Genomic DNA, 24,461 nt, shown 5'->3' with positions numbered 1-24,461 from the left:
TCTGGGTGACCCCAAACTTTTAGTGCATTTATTTTATATATTTATTTATTCAATATCTACCCAAATACACACTTTTTTTGAGCAAATTAAAATAATAAATCAGTGATTAAATATATTGTCATTTCGAAAACTAATGAAATGTTATTTGTCAACTAAATGTGATGTGCTTTATTTAGCTGTTCACTTTTTTAAATAAAATGGTAACAATTCCAAATAAATTAAAATTATATATATATATATATATATATATATATATATATATATATATAGTTTTTCTTAATATAATTTTTTTGCAATCTTTATCTGTTTTTACAAGTAAGGTGAGAGAGAAACCTGGATATACAGTGAATTGACAATAAAAAATCTTTGACTCTTTGAATGTTCTTCTGATAGAGCTTATGACTTCAAATTTTAATTTATTTGGAATTGTTACCATTTTATATCAAATTAAATAAGCGTTATGCAAAGTGCTGTCTGCTTCCTGTAAGCTTTATGCATCATTACCAAATTAGTATTTTGGATGAATTGTTGCATTAACCACCTTTTGTTTCTGCACATTTTTTTTCCCTGAAGGTCAGAGGCTCTGGGCTGCACCCATGCTTTCCTTGGATGAGCCACTGGACCTGAAGCTGCCCAGAGGGCACATTAATGGGCGGAGCAAAGGCTCCAAGTCACCACACACTCTTACCTCCTCTCGGGTCTATGCCAAGAGGGTTGGTCATCTGCCAGTTGCTGATGATGGGACAGCAGATATTATTCTAGCCTCCCCTGCCTCCCCGCACATAGGTAATCCCAGCATGAAGCACAAAGATGAACCTAACCCATTCAGTGTTTTTCTAACCTATGGTTGTCACTATTCTGAAATCTGAGAAGGAACAAATGAGTAATTGTATATTAAAAGGGATTTCCAACAACTTTTTTCAGAAGTTCTGAATAATTTGTTGTATTTCATTCTCAACACTCCCATAATGGTCTTCTGTGTTGTTACTATAACATTGAGGCTTTTCACTGATGTCACAGATTTTTGTTCCTCACACGTCTGCCATACTGCTGGGCAAACAAAGAAACAAAGCTGTGACAGTTAATAATGAAAATCGAGATGACTGCAGTCAGGACAATCTCTCTGAAATGATTAAAAATGTATATTATACCAGCAGATTGCGTTACATCCAAAAGCTGAAACATGTAGGCACCACAGATCCATATACTTTACCTATAAATGTATTGATTTATTATTTATTCTGCTTACTGCTCTCTGTGTGTGTGTGTGTGTGTGTGTGTGTGTGTGTGTGTGTGTGTGTGTGTGTGCGCTCATTGCTCACTTGTGTGCACGTACATGTGTTCACCACTTCAGATGGATTAAATGCAGAGGAGGAATTTTGCTGTACTCAAGTGAACATGTGACAAAGGCTTCTTAATTTACCCACAAATGTATTTATTACACTTGGTGTTCAGCAAACCAGCTACCAGATTTGGGATACTACAACATCCTGACCTATAGTATTTGGGACTTCTAAATACAATGAAGAGATGCTAAAGGCACATGAAAGTACAGATGCCTACTGATATTTTGAGGCAGGTTTCATGTCAGAATCTTATGGGAAATTCCCAATAAAGAAAAATACCTTTATTCTGACAAAGATAAGCAAAAATGTGAGCTTCTAATAGTAATAAACAAGCCAGGGCCTAGATCTAGCATATTTTGTGGTGTTTAGCCTCATCTACATTATCAGTACGTAACAAACATGCTGCTAACCAAACATTAGGTATAATAAAATGTATCACTTCAAAAATCCCACATCCAGTTATACATTTTAGCATTCATACATTTGCCATTTGACATGTTTTTTTTGTAGTGCAGTAGAGCTGCTAAGTATGACACGCTTGTGTATGTCCAAGTAGACTGTACTGAATAGTGCCAGGCTATGCAACCTGTTATAAACTTTACTATCTAGACCAAAGTTCTGTCCATATTACGGCAACTTACGGACTTCTTGAATGTTAACTTGAGTACATCTAGGCTAGATCTATGGGATTTTTATAAATGAATGGCCTTGAGCTAGAAAAAGTGTTAGGAGAAATAACAGATGCACAGAGCTTTCACACTAACCTGATATAAAATATTTTACACACACACGGAAATGCTTTGTTGGCATCCAGTCTTCCTGTTTAACTGCAGCTTGCCATTTTTCTCATCTTTCTGGATTCACCGGGAAGCGGTGGAAAGTTAAACTAGGCTTATCTCCAGATCTGTTATTACATCCAAAAGCACTACAGGTCTCTGGCATTATTCGTTTAGATGTAACTTTATAAAAGTTTATCTGTAGATGTTTACTAAATTGGGCTTACAATCATTCTCAGGGCGGCACGGTGGTGTAGTGGTTAGCGCTGTCGCCTCACAGCAAGAAGGTCCTGGGTTCGAGCCCCGGGGCCGGCGAGGGCCTTTCTGTGTGGAGTTTGCATGTTCTCCCCGTGTCCGCGTGGGTTTCCTCCGGGTGCTCCAGTTTCCCCCACAGTCCAAAGACATGCAGGTTAGGTTAACTGGTGACTCTAAATTGACCGTAGGTGTGAATGTGAGTGTGAATGGTTGTCTGTGTCTATGTGTCAGCCCTGTGATGACCTGGCGACTTGTCCAGGGTGTACCCCGCCTTTCGCCCGTAGTCAGCTGGGATAGGCTCCAGCTTGCCTGCGACCCTGTAGAAGGATAAAGCGGCTAGAGATAATGAGAAGAGATGAGAATCATTCTCATACACTTGTGCCAGCCATTGTCAAACACAAAGCTTAGTTACAATGACGTCATGTGAAAGGCCCCTATAGCATGTCAACCAGCTAACAGGAGCAGTTTGCATTTATTTACATTTAGCAAACTTACTGTAAAAATGGCAGACTACAAGGGTGTGGAGGAGGTTGATTATTTCCAAACTGTCCCAGAACTCCATCAGTTCATACCAGAATAAGCAAACAATGAATTGCAGAGGAATGTCGAGCAGAGAGCCAGATGGAAGAGATACTGAAGAGCCATATGGGGAAAATTTGTTTGCATAGTCTCCAGAGTAAATCACCATTATTTTCAAGAACTAATCTAATGTGCATCTTTTCAGATGACCAGTAGTAGCCTCACCTTCATTCATCATGTCTACAAGCTTATCTAATTCAGGATTGTGGAGAATCCAGGCTTTAACCCTGAAAAAAAATAGGTGTAAGGAGTATACAAACAATCTGGTTTTTATAACACAAAATATGATATTAAATTATTTAGAAATCACCAGCATTAACTATCCAGCTAGATGTACATACGGTGACATTTGAGATATGATCAGTGTATCTCTGTGCTATATGTGCTTGACTTCCCTTTTCTCTCAGACCCCTTTCATACTGATTGGCCAACCTGGGTTATATTCAGGCTCAGTGAATATCGGTGAATAATGACTTCGATTCCGTCTTGGTTATTATTCACTGATATTCGCTTCGTCTTCAGCGAATAATTGTTAAATAACCCCAATTACAAAAAAGTTGGGAAGCTGGGTAAAACAAATAAAAACAGAATGTGGTGATTTGTATATCATGGAAACCCATATTTCTTTGAAAATTGTACAAAGACAACATATCAAATGTTGGAATCTGAGAAATTTCTTTGTTGTTGTGGTGGTGTTTTTTTTTTTTATGTATGCGCATTTTCAATGAAACGCCAGCAATACGTGTCAAAAAAGTGGCCAAACTGCATATAGGGTTTCCATGATTTGCAAAGCATCACGTTCTGTTTTTATTTAAGTTTTATACGGCTTACCAACTCTCTTGGAACTGAGGTTGTAAGAGGAACCGATAACATGTGTCTACATGTGTAGGTGTACCCATGGCGCCCCAGGAGAAGCCTGAAGTCCACACACCTCTTGCAGTGGACCTCAGTATGTCCCCGTCCTCTCGTCACACACCCTGCTCCCCTGAGCTGACTAATGGAAATGGCTCCTCTCATTTGTACTCGGGGGTGAGTACAATACCTCATTTCACTATTTACTTACTGCTGTTCTGGTGTTGTGTGAGAATGGGAGCAAAACGGTAAAATCAAAAGGTTAATCTATCCACTGGTGACCTAGTAACATTAATGGTAATCTTTTTCCATGGCTCCAGTGGGAATTGGAATCAGTATATTCATATTTTGAGACCGGTTGTGACATTGTTGGCAGTGGCAGTGTGTTTCCCACAGGTCTGAAATATACTTGTGGTGATAGCTGGTAGAAAAAGTGTGAGCATTACCTGCTGGTACAAAAATGGTCTACTACATGTGATTTCGGATTGCACTGGAATCTGCTCCACTCGCGAGGATATACATCTACTTCAGTTGCACTGATTTAAATCTGCTCCACTCGTGCTGATTTCAATTTGCTCCACTTGCGTGGATTGACTTTCAAAGAAGGAAGAGAAACACTGCTTTTAAATTTTGCCTCTGTGATTTTGATTTTTTTTTAAAATGGCCTATTAACTTCTGTCACTGAAAGGAAAATAGAATGGCCAAATATACATGGACTGTAAATGTACTTTTTAATAATCAGTTAAATAGGCTAGAAAAAAAGCACGATTACAAAGCCATGTTGTCATGGTAATATTGACAGTAACATGTAAGGTGCGTAGCTCTCTGTTCATGTGGTCAGCTATTTGGCCAATCATTCCAGCACAACACAGTTCCTTTTTAGCAATGCAGTACGTTATGTTCATTATTATTTATGTATCGCTCACAGAACATTCTCGTTCTTCATACTTGTTTGCTAAAATGGGTCACCAGTTCAGGGTTCTCCAGAAAATCTGAAGTAGCTGGCTAAAAAAAGCATATAGCACGCTAATGCTAGCGGGGTCTGGGTCTGGATGAATTCATCCGTCGCAACTGTTAAGGCATACATGAGGCTTATGTGGGCTACCGGGGGTTACCATGGCATTCCGTCGCAACCATCGAGCTCAAAATGTTCATGGAACAACATTTTGCAGAAAGTGAAAAGTTCGCCTAGGGGGTGTGGCTTATTTTGTCTTGCCGTGGCTGTGCTGTACTGCAGCCATGAAAAACGTACACACTGCCATCATTGTAGTAAGGCCATATATTGCTATACGTCACTATTGTCATTGGTTTTACCGGTGTCTTCAATTGCTACCACCGCGGCTACCTTGACTTCTTCATTCACATATTTATTCCGCCCAAATTTATGTGATGGATTACCTCCAAAATCTGCCAAAATGCTCACGGTAGCCCCAGCCACAGTTCTCATGGATCAACCGGCTATGTGTGACCTTAGCATTAGTAGCTTTGGGACTGGAGTGTGAGGAAAGTTTAAAAAATATATATAGAGAGAAACTTGTTCAGTTTGGGTCCATGAGACACTGCAACCACGAAAACTTTGGTCAAAATGCTTGAAACGTTCCTAGGATACACTAAGCTGACTGATGGACATTGTGTTACACTCAAAGTTGAATCAAGTTCAGCTTAAACTAACACACTGCTCCTACATCATTAGAGTAACCCTAGTGGCTGACGAACTATAGCAAACAATTGAAAATCTGCTGCTACTGGCACTATTCCTGGTCAAGTGATCCCTGCCTTAGTGTGTTATCACACCAACACACAGTTAGTTGGCTGTATACAGATAAGGAACAATGAAATTACTTCATCCAACTAAGCCACAACTTTCCTAGAGAGGGAGGGAGAGAGAGAGAGAGAGAGAGAGAGAGCAAGCGAGCAGTCCTGCTTTGGTACTTTAAACGGAAACATTGAGATTTTTTAAAGGGGTACCAAATATAATATATACAGTTGCTGATGTGACAAAGTAACATATTATTAAGTATTCTATCAAATTTATATACTAGAAAACAACGAAATATCTTGGTAATTGTAAATATAATACTTTATACGCTAAACCGCACAAGAGTCGCCATTTTTAAAAGACCGTGACGTCAGCGCTACCCACTGCACTAGCGGAACTCTCCGAAATAGAGGAGATAAGCATGTAATCATGGTGTCGGGCGCATCAAGTGAAAGCGACAGCTCTGTCGAATCATACGAAGAGATCCCGCAAGACACACTGCAAGCAGGCTATGGCTTAGAAGGGTACCAGTTTGAACCTAGGAGAGGTACTATGTAGTGGAAGTTCATTATGTCTAACTATTAAAGCTATTTTAAGTTCGTTTCTTAAGACAAGGATTTTTTAAGATGTTACCTTGTTGACAGTTTCGGCGAGAATCTTCCGCCTTCTTCAAAACAGTCACCAGATGTCGAGTGGTGACGTGCCTTATCAGCTGATGTTACACTACGGAGGTGTGAACGTCCCGCCCAATTTGACAGGTAGTTCACACCTCCTGCTGTCAGGTTGCTCCCCCAGGACACATCTGGTGACTGTTTTGAAGAAGGCGGAAGATTCTCGCCGAAACTGTCAACAAGGTAACATCTTAAAAAATCCTTGTCTTAAGAAATGAACTTAAAATAGCTAGGAGAGGTACTCTCAACTCCAGTGATGAAATAAGAGAAGAAAGCTCGGATGACGGCGAGGACGAGACTGATGCTGACCATGGGCATGGCGAGCGTGGGGCAGAGCGTCTGCGTGCAGGTGACACGGCGTGGTGCTCGTGTGGAAAATGTAACGTGGAGTTGCTCACGAGTCCAGCAGAATTTATTTGCTGCAATGAGATAGGCGCCACCCGAGGACTTGCGAAATCGTCGCAAGAGGCAGAAACAGGTATTTCACACGTGCTATTCCCAACCTCAATGAGCCAACACAACTGGGCACATACATACATATGTCATGAGTGTTACGCAGAGAAAATGAACGTGCATTCTGATTGGATAAAATTAATATCATGGCGGGCTGTTCAAACTGCGGAAATAGTTTGCTCGAGCTACTTTCAAAACACTATAACTTTCCAACCTTAGAACAAAAAACTTTTGTACGTCTTGAATAAGGTTCGTTAATGTGTGTTTTATTGTTATATTTACTCTATATATTGCCCTCTGTTCCCCTTTAACCTGGGCCTTATTTTCCCATCATTTTAGGGCTAACTAGTTTTGAGTTAGAGCACTGCAACCACAAAACAGCTATACAATGTAATCCTATGGGCCACACATCTGCATCAAAGTGAACTGCTTGTTTTCATCACTGACAGGCTTATAATGTTGCTATAAGTGTCTGACAACACAGAAAAGCTCCCTATTATATATCTATATAATAGAGATACACCTGTGTCTGTTTACCTCGATAACTGAATAGAAACCATCGTCATTGTTTTACCTTTCTCTTCCTGCAGTCTCTGATGGAGCACTCCATTCATTGCTTATAGTCAATTATCGCACATAGGCTGTTTTCTGATGTTTAAAAAAGGGATCCTTTTGGGGGCGTCGTGGTTAAGGCGCCATACCATGAATGCGGGCGACCCGGGTTCGATTCCGGCCCGAGGTCATTTCCCGATCCCTTCCCGTCTCTCTCTCCCGCTCATTTCCTGTCTCTACACTGTCCTATCCAATAAAGGTGCAAAAAGCCCAAAAAAATATCTTTAAAAAAAAAAAAAAAAAGGGATCCTTTCTATGTTGTCAGACACTCATATTGTCATAATGAGCGAAATATTTGGGCAATACTTCGGGAATACGAAAATCTGTTGTTTGCTAATCGCTATAAAACAAGAAGGAGAAGGCAAAGAATAAGAAGATGTGGTTTCAGCACATTGATTGAACACACCATTTGACTCCACAAAACACACAGCAAGGCAGAAACAGCCACATAAACTGCAGCTTGATATCACCATTTAACCGAAAAGGGAAAAAGTTTGTGATGAAGAAGAAGCCTTGTCAAAGTGTGAAAAAGTGAAGACAAGAAAAGTGAGCTGGTGCGCTCATTGCAGGATAATTGTCTGAAAAACAGTGACAAAAAAATTGATGGTGATTTACAGCAGATCCATAGATTACCGCAGGCATAGTGCTTAATACATTCTCTATTTTGGGACTTAGAATTTCAAAAGGAAATTTAAAAACACCTAGGATGGGGAAGAAATCTGATCCAAGTGACTTTGACTGTGGTTTGGTTGTTGGTGCCAGACGGGCTGGTTTGAGTTTCTTAGAAACTGCTGAACACCTGGGATTTTCACGCACAACCGTCTGCAGAGTTTACACAGAATGGCAGAAGAAAGAAAAAAACATCCAGCGAGTGGCATTTCTGTGGGTAAAAATGCTTTGTTAATGAGAGAGGTCAGAGGAGATTGGACAGACTGCTGCAAGCTGACAGGACAGTGACAGTAATAACTATGGCTAATAATCATATAATAGCGGTGTACAGAAAGGCATCTCTGAATGCACAATACTTCAAACCCTGAAGTGGATTGGCTGTGCTCTATTTCTGTCAACAATGCACATGAAATCCAGGCCTCAGTGGACACAGGCTCACCACAGTTGGATAGCTGAAGAAGGGAAAAATCAACTCGTCTGAAAATTCTCACTTTTCAGATGGTAGAATCAGAATTTGATATTAAAATTATGAAACCATGTAGTTATCCGCTTTTGTATTAATGGGTTAGCCTGGTGGTTGTGCAATGCAGTACGTAATGTTTTCTTGGCACATGTTAAGCCTCTTCATACCAAATGAGCATTGTTAAAACCCTGTGTAAGGCCTTTTCTTGGCATGGTTTTGTGCCACTTGTCCCCTTAGAGAGATGTGTTACTGAAAATCAATACAAAGTTCATGTGACTAATCACATTTATCCTGTGATGAAACACTTCTATCCGGATTGAAGTGGTCTCTGCAATCCCCATCCAATAGTTATGAGGGCTCAGTGAATCGTCTGAATGAAAATTATGTCAATTTTATGTCATGGCTTTCATAGTCACCAGATCACAACCCAGGTAAACAAAAAAAAATCATCTGGAAGAATGGCAATCATCTCTATAGTACAGTTCTATAGACTTGTACAATTAATGCCAAGGCACACTGAAGTTGTTCTGGTGGCTTGTAGTGGCCGAATGCCTTACTTGATACACTTTGGTGTTTTTGTTTTGATTTTTGATTTTTTTTTTTGTCTTATTAAAATAGAATGCATAAACTATCTTGTCATGTACATGATACTTAAATTACCAATATTGCCCAAATATTTATCCAAAATGCCTGAATTTGTTGCTAATACAAACACCGTTATATGCAGAAATAACAGCCAGCGAAGCATCCTGATATAAGAAAAAATAGACATTAAAAAATATGCATCTAACAATACTGCTTGCTAACCACTAGATGACGGAGATAAGTCAACACTCTGGAAAAGGGTAATATAAATGTAAATATCTCAAATTGTCATACAGTCACTAATTCTCATTCCCTTTACCATTTAAGAAGCATGAGTAGAATTACTTAACATTACCACACATAAATTGCTCCATGAATATAATGTATTAAAAAAATATTAAAATTCTAACTAACACAGAGAGGCTGCAGTGAGCAGATGGGAGTTTTTCTGGTTGGAGTAAAAGGAAAGCGGATTTAAGCAGATGGCTAATTCTGATTGCTACTTTGGTAACTCAGATTGGCCAAAACAAAACTGAAGAAAAAAAGAAATTGAGAAATCTCTGGAAAAAAAAACCGTTCTTTCGTTTGCCTTATTTTTAAGCTACAGCTAATAGTAAGAAACTAATTATGAGTTATAAATAACTCTCTTAGCCTCATTGACCTACCGTAGCTCAGTGCTCTGGCAACAGGAGAGAGCTTCTTATTAAATACCCCCTGTGTCCTCTAACATAAGTGCTTCTCTAGTTCCCTCTCAGGCCCAGCAGAAGGGATGTAGGGGTAAATCAGATTTAGAGCAAGATACGAGTATCCAGACCTCGTGCTACTTAATTCAATTCAGTCTCAATTGAATTGAGGGCCTGGTGGCTGTGCTCAAACGATGCCTTGAATCTTGCAGACCCTCTTCAGTCCTCATCAACACTAGCATCCTCACAGCTCACGGCTGAGATTTTTGAGATTTGTCATGCACATTTCACACATAGCTTGAGACAGACACTGTGCTCAATCAAAAGTGGTCAATCAAGATCTTCTGGTCAACCTTATCTCTTGCTCTGCTTGTAAGAAAAATACCATCAATTCTTAAATATATGACTTTATATATACACAACTGTTTTACTGGGAAATACGCCACCCGTATTTTCCATACGGACTACATCTGGGACATGGAGAACTACAACCGTGACACATTTTTCAATATCTTCACTCGTAAAGATATCGATTAATTGTTTTGATAAATTGGGGTACTTTTAGTTTGTAAATGTGTCTATATAATAAAAAGAACTACAGGGAAAAAGTACAATCCAACCACCACAGCTCTGACCTCAAATGCATGAGGAGTGGATTACGCTGCATCATGGACTACAGAAAGGAGAACAGAGTTAGTGTCCAGCCTACCGCGTCTCTCCCAGAAGAGCTCAACTCCTTCTATGTTCATTTTGATGCAGCCAACAAAGAACCCACCATATGTCCTCATGTGGACAGGGAGGAGGCTACACTGATCCTCGAAATGGCTGATGTAAGACAGTCCTTCAAAAGGGTCAACCCTCATAAAGCTCTGAGGCCAGATGGTATTCCAGGCCGTGCTCTCAGGGCTTGCGCCGACCAGCTGACGGAGGCGTTCAAGATCTTCAGCCTCTTCCTGAGACAGTCTGTGGTCCCCATCTCCCTCAAGACATCCACAATCCCTAAGATTGTGTCCCTAAGAAATCAGAGGTCACCTGTCTGAATGACTACCGCCCCATTGCGCTGATATCAATCATCATGAAGTCCTTCGAGCAGCTGGTAAAAACTCACATCTGCTCCTCCCTCCCTGACACCTTAGAGCCTCTTCAGTTTGCCTACAGATCAAACAGGGCCACAGAAGACGCTAGCGCCTTGGCGACACACACTGCCCTCACCCACCTGGAAAAAGGGAATCCATATGTGAGAATGCTCTTCGTTAATTACAATTTGGCATTCAACACCATTATCCCTTCAAAACTTCTCAACGCTCGATGGTCTTGGACTGGGGATGTCCATTTGCAGAAGGTTCTTCGACTTTGACAGGCAGACCCCAGATGCTGAGAATTGGTAGCCACACTTCCTCCTCGCTGATTCTGAACATGGGTGCACCACAGGGCTGTGTGCTCAGTCCCCTCTTGTACTCCTTGTTCACTCACGACTGTACTGCTAAACACAGCTCCAACATCATTAAGTTTGCTGACAACACAATGGGCCTCATTACGGACCATGATGACACAGCATACGGAGAGGAAGTGAAGGCATTAACCAGCTGGTGCCAGGACAACAACATCTCTCTCAATGTCAGTAAAACTAAGGAGTTGATAGTAGACTACAGGAGGATACACTGGCCCATCTACATCAACGAAGCTGAGGTCGAAAGGGTCAGCAGCTTCAAGTTCCTTGGAGGACCTTTCTTGGACAACACACATGGACACTGTGGTCAAGAAAGCTCACCAGTGGCTCTACTTCCTGAGGAGGCTGAAGTTCGGCATGAACGCCAACATCATTTCAAACTTCTACAGGTGCACATTCGAGAGCTTGCTGATGGGCTGCATTACAGTATGGTATGGGAGCTCCTCTGCCTACAGCTAGAAGTCACTACAGAGAGTAGTGGAGGTGGCACAGCACATCATTGGCAAGAGTCTCCCTGCCATTCAGGACACCTACCTCCAACGGTGCCTGCAGAGGGCACACAGCATCATTAAGGACCACAGTCACCCAGCACAACAGCTATTCTTGTTACCCTCTGGCAAGCAATACAGAAGCATGGCTGCATGGACTACCAGACTCGAACAGTTTTTATGATCAGGCCATCAGAGTTCTTAACTCTAACAGTTAATCATTCCACACCACACGGCACTGTATATTCTACAGTGTTTCTGGATCGCCTGCACTTTTTACGGTTTATCAAGATATCACACGTTTACCAACATATAACACAACTCTGTTTACACGGTTAGTACTTAATTTGTCTTCAACAATGTGCAATTATTAGTACTTGCACGCGTCACTTTCTCCAATGTGCAATTGTGCTACACTCTCCTCCCCACACTACCCCCTGAGACAATACATGCACATACTTTCCCGTATGACTCTTAAATATTTCTATTTTTACTTTAATTTTACTTCTGTTTTATATTTAGGACTTTGAATTTTTATATTGCTATACTGTTAAACTCCTGTAGGGCTCCAGTGCTGAGAGACTTCAGGGTTCCTGCTGGCGCTCATCACGCTCGTCACTGACAAATATAATCCATCAGTGACTAAGAGAAAATTACTAGCAGTCGTCACAATGACGAATGTATTTGTCATATTTATCATAAGTCATCTTTTATAGAAATCCCTCCGTTTGCCGAAATCCAATTGCAGTGAAGAGACAGTGGGAAGCCGGAGTATAAACGATGAGCATGTGCTTGTGACCAATAAAAATCGACTACACATGATGACCAAATGAGCACCAAGCTTTTGACCAATCGCAGTGCGTCTGAATCAGCCTGGTGTGGTGGTGCAATTATCTCTGCGTGAACCAAACAATGGCGCACTCTAAGCTGATGAAGTTGTTTGGGCAGGCTTCTTCAAGTGCTGCAGATGATTTTAAGGGTAGAAACAGCCACGAGAGAGGCACATTCAGAGCCCCGACCATCCCCGAGCACATCAGGCAGTGTCTGTAATACAGGGGTTGGTGTAAAAAAAAAAAAACGCCAAAATGAAAGTGGTGTCAGTCAGCAAGCAACTGAAGGGGGCTATGTTTCAGGGGGCATGGCATGTTGAGTCCCCACAGCGGACGTATGATGTGAAACACGGTGTCATTCTGTGTTCGGTTTATAAATTGGCGCCAAACTACAACCCCGATTCCAAAAAAGTTGGGACAAAGTACAAATTGTAAATAAAAACGAAATGCAATAATTTACAAATCTCAAAAACTGATATTGTATTCACAATAGAACATAGACAACATATCAAATGTCGAAAGTGAGACATTTTGAAATTTCATGCCAAATATTGGCTCATTTGAAATTTCATGACAGCAACACATCTCAAAAAAGTTGGGACAGGGACAATAAGAGGCTGGAAAAGTTAAAGGTACAAAAAAGGAACAGCTGGAGGACCAAATTGCAACTCATTAGGTCAATTGGCAATAGATCATTAACATGACTGGGTATAAAAAGAGCATCTTGGAGTGGCAGCGGCTCTCAGAAGTAAAGATGGGAAGAGGATCACCAATCCCCCTAATTCTGCGCCGACAAATAGTGGAGCAATATCAGAAAGGAGTTCGACAGTGTAAAATTGCAAAGAGTTTGAACATATCATCATCTACAGTGCATAATATCATCAAAAGATTCAGAGAATCTGGAAGAATCTCTGTGCGTAAGGGTCAAGGCCAGAAAACCATACTGAGTGCCCGTGATCTTCGGGCCCTTAGACGGCACTGCATCACATACAGGCATGCTTCTGTATTGGAAATCACAAAATGGGCTCAGGAATATTTCCAGAGAACATTATCTGTGAACACAATTCACCGTGCCGTCCGCCGTTGCCAGCTAAAACTCTATAGTTCAAAGAAGAAGCCGTATCTAAACATGATCCAGAAGCTCAGACGTCTTCTCTGGGCCAAGGCTCATTTTCAATGGACTGTGGCAAAGTGGAAAACTGTTCTGTGGTCAGACGAATCAAAATTTGAAGTTCCTTATGGAAATCAGGGACGCCGTGTCATTCGGACTAAAGAGGAGAAGGACGACCCAAGTTATTATCAGCGCTCAGTTCAGAAGCCTGCATCTCTGATGGTATGGGGTTGCATTAATGCGTGTGGCATGGGCAGCTTACACATCTGGAAAGACACCATCAATGCTGAAAGGTATATCCAGGTTTTAGAGCAACATATGCTCCCATCCAGACGACGTTTCTTTTAGGGAAGACCTTGCATTTTCCAACATGACAATGCCAAACCACATACTGCATCAATTACAGCATCATGGCTGCATAGAAGAAGGGTCCGGGTACTGAACTGGCCAGCCTGCAGTCCAGATCTTTCACCCATAGAAAACATTTGGCGCATCATAAAACGGAAGATACGACAAAAAAGACCCAAGACAGTTTAGCAACTAGAATCCTATATTAGACAAGAATGGGTTAACATTCCTATCCCTAAACTTGAGCAACTTGTCTCCTCAGTCCCCAGACGTTTACAGACTGTTGTAAAGAGAAAAGGGGATGTCTCACAGTGGTAAACATGGCCTTGTCCCAACTTTTTTGAGATGTGTTGTTGTCATGAAATTTAAAATCACCTAATTTTTATCTTTAAATGATACATTTTCTCAGTTTAAACATTTGATATGTCATCTTTGTTCTATTCTGAATAAAATATGGAATTTTTAAATTTCCACATCATTGCATTCCGTTTTTTTTTTTTTTTTTGCTCCTCCTACTCAAGCGAGTAGGACGCTTCTTTGCTTTGCTCCTGCTTTCTTAATCTTTATTTCTATACTTTACTTTCTCATTGAATTTCCACTTTTTTTTTTCTCTTCTCTTTTCTTCATCTTTATAAGCTTTTAAATTTAATTTTAATTTCCACTTTTTTTTTTTTTTTTAAATGCCAGGAAGCAAAAAATCCTGCAGAAAATGCATGGAATTAGAACAGAGGATTTCTATTCTGGAATCAAAGATTAATGCTTTGCCAAAAACGGACGAATTAAAAGCGATATCTCAGGAAAGGAGTACAGAAACAGTGGCTGAGAATGCAGAGATTGCGCTCCGACAGACTGAGGACATTACAGACCAAGTGGAAGAATTCATAACTCAACCTGTACAAAATGTGAGTACTGAAAACTGGCAAATGATGGGTGCTAAGCCTAAAAACAAAAACAGAAGAGTAATTACTTCAACACCAGCTCGTTCTACAAATTACAATAGGATCTACAATCCTATGGAAAATCCACAGCCCATAAAGCTTCAGAACAAATTTGAATGCCTCAGGGATGTGGAAGAGGATTTGTCAAGTGGACAAACACATAGTAAAAAGAGATCGCACCAAGATCGAAGAGCTGTGAGAAGAGGCAAAAAGCAGCTCGTAACACCACCTGATCCCACAACCCTTGTTCTTGGTGATTCCACTGTAAGACAATTAAAAGGTTATGAGATGATTATTTGTTGTCTTCCAAATGCATCCATCTCTGACACCAAAGACAGCATTTTGAAACTCATGTCCGAGCATAAAACGATTAAGCGTATCGTTGTACATGTGGGAGCAAACGATGTTTTCAGAGAACAGCTGTTTGTCCAAGATGATTTCAGAAAACTTTTTTCTGAGCTCTACAAGACTGGAATTCAATCTTTTATCAGTGGCCCACTCCCAGCGAGAGGAAGTTTTGCTTTTTCTCGACTCTTCAGTCTTAACACCTGGCTTGGAAAAACTTGTTCTTCATTTGGTATGAATTTCATAGACAATTTTAATCTTTTTTGGAATCGCAAAGAATTCTACAAGCCAAATAGCACTGAACTCAGCTGGATTGGAGCCAAAGTCTTAGCAGACCACTACAAACTTGCAATCTTTTCTCAGCCAGCACCGAGGAAAACAGTTGATAAGATGTCGCAGACTGACATAGTTACAAAGCCTAAACAATCATCTTTGCAAGTCGTCATCAAGGACACACAAACATCTGACTTGCAGGCCTCCCAACATTCAAAGACAGATGACTCCACTTCTCCTCGGATGGATTTCCCAAATAGCATGAAAAAACTGCTTCCTATGGCTACGCTCTCTTTTTCTAGTCCAAATTTGTCGCGACAAGCAGTGTACCCAGTTCATCAAAATTGTGTTCGTCCAGGACTTTCAGCTGGCTACAAATCTTTTTCACCATCCAAAAGATACATGTCATCTCCAGTCCTTTCACCCTCAAACCAAATGGAACATTTAGAAAGTCTTGTTTGATGTACTCTGGGTCCCTGCAAATGGATGTAGAAAAAAGCAGGGATCCGATGTTGACACTATTCCTGTGTTGATAAGAAACAGAAAACATAGAGCACATTTAACCCTGGGGGTGAACCAATTTAATCTCCTTCCTGTTTTAAAACAGCATCAGAGTGCACAACCAAATATTACTGTAAAACTAGCCCTTCTGAATATTAGATCACTTTTAAACAAGTCATTTTTAATTAATGATCTTATTTGTAAACACAATCTTGATTTTTTGCTTCTAACTGAAACCTGGCTGGATCAAGCAAATAGTGCTACCACCCTTATCGAAGCAGCTCCCCCAAATTTTAATTTTTTGAATGTTACCCGACAAGGGAAAGGTGGAGGGATCGCAAATATTTTCAAAGTCTCTTTTCAATGTAAACAATCCTCACTTGGTGATTTTATGTCCTTTGAACACTTATGTGCACTTGTTACATGCTCTCCTAACATATTATTATTAACTATTTACAGGCCTCCGAGACATTCAGCCAAAGTCTTTCTTGAAGAGTTTGGTGAATTGTTATCAGTCATTTGCTTAGAGTTTGATTGTCTTATTATATCTGGGGATTTTAACTTACATGTAGATAATACTGATAACATTATGCCAAAGAACTATTTGCAATTATTGATAACTTTAACCTGGTACAACATGTACAGGGACCGACCCACTCTCGTGGTCATACTCTTGACCTCGTCATCACAAAGGGTCTTACTGTTTCTTATACTGTTGTTGACCTGGCCTTATCTGACCATTTCTGTGTTTTCTTTGAAGTTTCTATGTCTCCTCACATTCAGAATAGCTCAACGACTATAGGCAGGAGAGTCATAAACGACAACACATGTGCTCTTTTTAAGCAAGCTCTCTCTCAGAACTCAACCAAAATGTCAGACTCTGTAGATGATTTACTGGAATTTTTTAATTTAAATATGACCCAAATTATGGATGATATTGCTCCATTCAAAATCAAAAGAATCAATGATAAGCAGAAAGCACCATGGAAGCAGTACCCGGCTGTTAAACTGCTAAAGAGAGAATGTAGAAAGACTGAAAGAAAATGGCGCAAATCTAAACTTCACATCCATTATCAAATCCATAAAGAGATGCTTTGTAATTATAATTATGAAATTCGTAAAGCAAGACAGTCTTTCTTCTCCAATATCATCAGCAGGAATATGAACAATGCCCGTGTGCTATTTTCAACAGTAGAGAAGCTAACTAATCCCCCACCACAATTAGCACCTGAACTTCTCTCAGTTAATAAATGCAATGAGTTTGCATCCTTCTTCAAAGGTAAAATTGATAAAATACGGCAGAATATTTCTCATAATATATCTCAGTTGCAAAAAATTGAAAAACTGCAATCACCAATGACACAGATAGATAACTTTAACACAATGTCAGAATTTTGTTTAGTTGATTATGAGACTCTTGAAAAAACTGTACAAAATCTCAGTTCCTCAACATCTGAACTGGACATTCTGCCCACCAACTTTTTTAAGTCTGTTCTTCATCTTATAATTACAGATGTGCTTCAAATCATAAATACATCCTTGGAGACTGGTGTTGTTCCTGTGTCCCTAAAAAAAGCTGTTGTAAAGCCCCTTCTTAAAAAAAATAATCTGGATCCTTCAGTGTTAAATAATTACAGGCCAATATCAAATCTACCATTTATCGGGAAAATCCTGGAAAAAATTGTCTTCAATCAATTAACTGCCTTCTTGATATCAAACAGCCGTTTTGATAATTTTCAGTCAGGATTTCGTGCCAATCATAGCACTGAAACAGCGCTGATTAAAGTTATAAATGACATACGTCTTAATACTGATGCAGGCAAAACATCGGTCCTGGTATTACTGGACCTCAGTGCAGCTTTTGATACTGTTGATCACAACATACTGCTATATCGACTTGAACACTGGGTTGGATTGACTGGTAAAGTTATCAATTGGTTAAAATCATACTTAAAAGATAGAAGCTTCTTTGTTACTGTTAGGACTAGGACTGTTTTGGCCTCTAGAGGCCGCTGTTATTTCCTTTTCATGTCGTGTTTATTTTGGCCTCTAGAGGCCGCCACTGTTCCTGTGTTTTGTGTTTGTGTTAATTGCCTAATTATCTTCACCTGTGTCCTTAATTAGTTTGTCTATTTATACCCCTGAGTTCAGTCCTCTTGTCACGGAGTCTTTGTGCTGTTATGTTTATCTCCAGTTTCCTTTGTACTGTGTTTTTTGATCTTCCTAGCTTTTGTATTTTTGCACTTTGCTTTTCTTTTGGATTATACTCTTTGGTTTTTTTGTTGTCTTTTGTTTTGCCCTGTATATAGTGTATATAGTTTAAATAAACCTTTTGATTCTTTTTCTACTTCCGCCTCACGCCTCTGCATTTGAGTCATCCCCCTGGTGGCCTAGTGGGGGTTTGCTGGATTATCACACCAACGAACCAGGTTCGAATCCCAGCAAAACCCTAACAGAAAGACTCCGTCATGACCGACTCAGCAGAGGCTGCTTCAACTGTCTACCCGGCCAACCTTCAGGGAATTATGGCAGCTTTGACACGCTTCGGAGCGACCATGGACGCTCATGGACGTACGCTCACCAGCCAACGTGAGGCCCTCGCTCGCCACGAGGAACTGCTTCAGCAAATTGGGAAAACCCTGGCACAGCTGACATCTCTGCCTGCATCTCCTGCTCCTGATCCAGTTCCTGCTCCTGATCCAGCTCCCACTCCTGCTCCAGTGCCTCCTGCAATGCTGCCTTCTTCACCTCGCGAACCCAGCCTTCCTGCACCACAGAGGTATGACGGCAAGCACAGTGAGTGCCGAGAGTTCCTTACCCAGTGTCAACTCACCTTTGAGCTTCAGCCTACCACCTACACTACGGATCGCCGCAAGATTGCCTTTGTGATCACCTTATTAGCTGGTAAGGCGCGAGCCTGGGCTACTGCTATCTGGCAAAGACAGGGACCTGAGTGCTTTGATTTCCAGCTGTTTTCTGAAGAGATGCTTCGGGTCTTCGATCAGGCAGACATCAGTACCGACGCAGCCCGAAAGCTCATGTCCATCCGGCAAGGAGGAAGCGTCGCAGATTACGCCATCTCGTTCCGAACACTCGCAGCAGTAAGTGGATGGAACGAGACTGCCCTGGTGTCAGCCTTCCACCATGGTCTGTCTGACCCCATCAAGGATGGTCTGGCCTCTATTGGATGCCCAAGTGACCTCGAAACCCTCATCTCACATGCTATTCGTCTGGACAACAGGATGAGAGAACGCCACCAAGCCTTGAGCCCCCCCAGCCTCCCTACCTCTACCTGGAGACCGTCTACCTCCTTCAGTGACTGTCCAGAACCCATGCAAGTGGGTCGTACTCGCCTCTCCGCATCTGAGAGGGAGCGCAGAAGGAGGGACAAGTGCTGCATCTACTGTGGCAAGCCTGGTCACTTCCGAGCATCATGTCCCGAACTCTTGGGAAAAGGACCGCCCCGTCCAGCCGAGGGAGGGTTGTGACGGGGCCTACCCTCTCTCCCGGACTCCCTGGCCAAGGAATCTACATCCCGGTCTCCATCTCCTGGGGTGAGTCTGTCCACTCTTGTCAAGCTTTGATAGACTCAGGGGCGGCTGGGAACTTTATGGATATTCACTTCGCCCAAAGCATCAATATTCCGACTGCACCTCTTGAAGTCCCACTGTCTGTGTCTGCCCTCGATGGCCAAGCGTTAGGTGATGGAAGAGTCACCCAAGTTACTTCTCCTGTTTTCCTCCAGTCTCAAGGTCACAAGGAAGAAATATCCCTGCACCTGATTCCTTCACCTGAGTTCCCAGTTATTCTAGGCCTTCCTTGGCTTACTCGCCACAACCCTCGCATAGACTGGGTAACAAGCCAGGTTGTGGAATGGGGCCCTGCATGCCATGCCTCTTGTCTGCTCTCTAGCTCTCCTGTGTCTCCTGCCGAGCCCCCTGATCTCACCGAGTTATCTCAAGTTCCCACAGAGTACTGGGATCTCAAGGAGGTATTCAGCAAGAGCAGGGCCGCCGTTCTTCCTCCGCACCGGGCCTACGACTGTGCCATCGACTTGCTCCCTGGGACTACCCCTCCTCGTGGCAGACTGTTTTCACTCTCTCAGCCAGAACGCAAGGCCATGGAGGAATACCTCAAAGATGCCCTGGTCTCTGGGTTTATTCGACCCTCCACTTCACCTGCTGGAGCCGGCTTCTTCTTTGTCGGCAAGAAGGATGGGGGGCTCCGACCATGTATTGATTACAGGGGCCTGAATAAGATCACTGTGCGCAACCGATATCCCCTTCCGCTGATGTCCACAGCTTTCGACCTGCTCCAAGGCGCCACCGTCTTCACCAAGTTGGACCTACGGAACGCATACCACCTCATCCGTATCCGACAGGGAGACGAGTGGAAGACTGCCTTTAACACCCCGTCTGGGCACTACGAATACCAGGTGATGCCCTTCGGACTCACCAACGCACCAGCTGTTTTTCAGGCCCTAATCAACGACGTCTTAAGGGACATGATTAACCTATACGTTTTTGTCTACCTCGACGACATCCTTATCTTTTCCAAGACCGTGCAGGAGCACCGCCACCATGTCCGCCAGGTTCTCCAGAGGCTGCTACAGAACAATCTGTTCGCCAAGGCCCAGAAATGCGAATTTCATGTTCCCGAGGTCTCCTTTCTGGGATTTATTGTACGGACAGGCCAACTCCAAATGGACCCTGCCAAGACCCTGGCCGTCCGGGATTGGCCCACTCCCAAGTCCGTTAAGGAGGTTCAGCGGTTCTTAGGATTCGCTAACTTCTACCGCAAGTTCATCAGGAACTTCAGTTCTGTGGCAGCACCCATGTCTGACCTCACCAAAGGGACAGGTGGATCTTATGGCTGGTCTCCTCAGGCAGAAAAGGCGTTCAAAGACCTCAAGGACCGCTTCTGCACGGCACCCATTCTGGTTCTCCCGGACACCTCCCAACCATTCATCGTGGAGGTGGACGCCTCGGACAGTGGTGTCGGCGCGGTGCTCTCTCAACGTTCGGAAGGAAAGCTGCACCCCTGCGCTTACTTCTCCCACCGCCTGAGTCCTGCTGAGTCCCGGTACGATGTGGGGGATCGAGAACTGCTAGCGGTCAAACTGGCCCTTGAGGAGTGGAGGCACTGGCTGGAGGGAGCACAACATCCATTCCTGGTTTGGACTGACCACAAGAACCTGGAGTACCTCCAGCAAGCCAAGAGACTGAACCCTCGACAGGCTAGGTGGGCCCTGTTTTTCAGTCGGTTTGACTTCACCCTCTCATACCGCCCCGGCTCCAAGAACACCAAACCTGACGCACTGTCCAGACTGTTCTCTGCCACTAACAGGGAGAATGAAGTCGGGCCTATTATCCCTGTGTCCCGGATTGTGGCCCCTGTCCGCTGGGGTATTGAGGAGGCTGTCCGACGAGCCCAACGCCAGGACCCCGGTCCTGGGACGGGGCCACCAGGCCTCTTGTACGTCCCACATCAAGCCCGGGCCAAGGTTCTCCAGTGGGGTCACTCTTCCCCTCTCACCGCCCACCCGGGAGCTCGGAGGACCCTGGACTTCCTGAAAAGACGCTTCTGGTGGCCTAACATGGAGAAGGAAGTAAGGTCATTTGTCCTGTCCTGTGAGGTTTGCACCAGAACCAAGAACCCACGACAGCGTCCCCAGGGTCTCCTGCATCCTCTGACCATTCCCCGGCGTCCCTGGTCCCACGTGGCAGTCGACTTTATCACGGGTCTCCCTGAGTCACAAGGTAACACGGTCATTTTGGTCTTAGTTGACAGATTCTCCAAGGCCTGCCGCTTCATACCACTGTGCAAACTCCCCTCTGCTCTTGAAACTGCGAAACTTTTGTTTAATCATGTCTTCCGAGTCTTTGGTCTTCCACAGGACATCGTCTCAGACCGAGGGCCCCAGTTCTCCTCCCGAGTGTGGCACGGGTTCTGCAAGGTCATCGGAGCCACTGCCAGCCTCTCCTCTGGGTTTCACCCACAGTCCAATGGTCAGACGGAGAGGCTCAACCAGGACCTGGAAACCACCCTGCGAGGCCTGGCTATGGATAACCCGACATCGTGGAGCACCTGGCTGCCATGGGCGGAGTACGCCCACAACACCCTGCAGTCATCGGCCACCAAGCTGTCGCCATTCCAGTGCCAATTCGGGTTCCAGCCACCTCTGTTCCCGGACCAGGAGGAGGACGCGGGGGTGCCCTCGGTCAACCAATATGTGAGACGGTGTCGCAAGACCTGGAGCAAGGTCAGGAAGACCCTCATACAGACCTCCAGAACCAACCAGACTCAGGCCAACCGCCATAGAAGACCTGCACACGCTTTCCGCCCTGGGCAGCGTGTTTGGCTGTCCACTAAGGACCTTCCACTGCGGGTGGAGAACCGCAAGCTTGCTCCTCGCTACATTGGCCCCTTCAAGGTGGTGCGCAGGGTGAACCCTGTCTCCTACCGGCTCCAGTTGCCCCGGACTCTGAGGATCAACCCCACTTTCCATGTTTCCCTGTTACGGCCCGTACTGACATCTACGTATGCCCCTGCCCCTAGGAACCCCCCACCCCCCCGCATCTTCCAGGGGCAGACTGTGTTCACTGTGAATCGCCTGCTTGACTCCCGCCGGGTCCGCGGCGGGTTGCAATATCTGGTGGACTGGGAGGGCTATGGTCCTGAGGAGCGCTGCTGGGTTCCTGCTCGGGATGTCCTTGATAAAGAACTATGTCGGGACTTCCATTCGGCCCATCCGGATCGCCCTGGGAACGTCAGGAGACGCTCCTAGAGGGGGGGGTCCTGTTAGGACTAGGACTGTTTTGGCCTCTAGAGGCCGCTGTTATTTCCTTTTCATGTCGTGTTTATTTTGGCCTCTAGAGGCCGCCACTGTTCCTGTGTTTTGTGTTTGTGTTAATTGCCTAATTATCTTCACCTGTGTCCTTAATTAGTTTGTCTATTTATACCCCTGAGTTCAGTCCTCTTGTCACGGAGTCTTTGTGCTGTTATGTTTATCTCCAGTTTCCTTTGTACTGTGTTTTTTGATCTTCCTAGCTTTTGTATTTTTGCACTTTGCTTTTCTTTTGGATTATACTCTTTGGTTTTTTTGTTGTCTTTTGTTTTGCCCTGTATATAGTGTATATAGTTTAAATAAACCTTTTGATTCTTTTTCTACTTCCGCCTCACGCCTCTGCATTTGAGTCATCCCCCTGGTGGCCTAGTGGGGGTTTGCTGGATTATCACACCAACGAACCAGGTTCGAATCCCAGCAAAACCCTAACAGTTACCCTGGGAAATTGTTCCTCAACGTCAATGCCCTTGACCTGTGGTGTCCCCCAGGGGTCGATTCTTGGACCATTACTTTTCAACCTTTATATGCTCCCACTTGGGCAAATTATCAATAAAAATTCAATTCTGTATCACTGCTATGCAGATGATACCCAAATTTATTTTGCTCTATCACCAAATGATTATGCCCCCCTTGAATGTCTCTACCAGTGTATCGATCAAATCAATAGCTGGATGTCACAAAATTTTCTTCAGCTGAACACAGATAAAACAGAAATTATTCTATTTGGAAAAAAAGATGAAAGACTCAGGATTACCACTATTCTTGACACAAAAGGGATTAAAACTAAAGAAATGGTTAAAAATCTTGGTGTTTTCATTGACAGCGAGCTAAACTTTGACAGTCACATGAAAGCAATCACTAAAACGGCATTTTATCACCTAAAAAACATTTCCAAACTAAGAGGACTTATGTCAAAACATGATCTGGAAAAACTAATACATGCCTTCATCTCTAGTAGGGTTGATTACTGCAATGGCCTTTTCACAGGCCTGCCAAAAAAGACCATTAAACGACTTCAGCTGGTTCAAAATGCAGCGGCGAGGGTTCTCACACGAACAAAAAGAACAGAGCACATTACTCCAATTCTAAGGTCCCTTCACTGGCTTCCAGTAAGCTACAGAATTGACTTTAAAGCATTGCTGCTGGTGTACAAATCTCTAAATGGTACAGGGCCCAATTACCTCTCTGATATGTTGCAGCGGCCTAACCCAATCAGATCTACCAGATCGCAACAGAAAAATTTACTATTAAAACCAGTTGTTAAAACAAAGTGTGGTGAAGCAGCTTTTAGCTACTATGCAGTGCAGCTATGGAACCAACTGCCAGAGGACATTAAAAATGCTCCTGCTGTTGGCAGCTTCAAATCTAGGTTAAAGACCAAGCTGTTTTCAGATGCTTTCTGTTAAATAATTAATATTTTACATTTTTTATAATCTTTTTCTCTGCATGTTTTAAATTTATTTTAACTTTATTCTATTTTATTCTGCTCGGTTTTTTTTTTCTCTCTTTCTCTTTCTCCTTTTTCTTTTTGGCATTTTAATATTTTATTTCTACTATTGTTTAATTCTTATTATTTTCTTTTAATTCTTTTAATTCTTTTAATTAATTATTTTAGAATAAAGATAAA

General features: G+C 42.9%; 1 protein-coding gene across 3 annotated transcripts in view; it reads left to right on the top strand.

Moving 5' to 3' along the window:
* glis2b (GLIS family zinc finger 2b) overlaps positions 1–24,461 on the top strand; it is a 212,069-nt gene that overhangs the window by 177,199 nt on the left and 10,409 nt on the right. For all 3 annotated transcript variants that reach the window (XM_060901421.1, XM_060901420.1, XM_060901422.1), the window contains exons 2-3: positions 574–786; positions 3,846–3,985. In XM_060901421.1, coding sequence (XP_060757404.1) covers positions 597–786; positions 3,846–3,985 — 330 coding nt within the window. In that variant the 5' untranslated portion in view covers positions 574–596. The remainder of the gene's footprint in view (positions 1–573; positions 787–3,845; positions 3,986–24,461) is intronic.

The sequence above is a fragment of the Neoarius graeffei genome, chromosome 20 (genome assembly GCF_027579695.1).
Source record: "Neoarius graeffei isolate fNeoGra1 chromosome 20, fNeoGra1.pri, whole genome shotgun sequence".
NCBI lineage: Eukaryota > Metazoa > Chordata > Actinopteri > Siluriformes > Ariidae > Neoarius > Neoarius graeffei.
The sequence above is the reverse complement of the archived record's forward strand: the minus strand, read 5'-3'. Positions and strand labels throughout refer to the sequence as shown.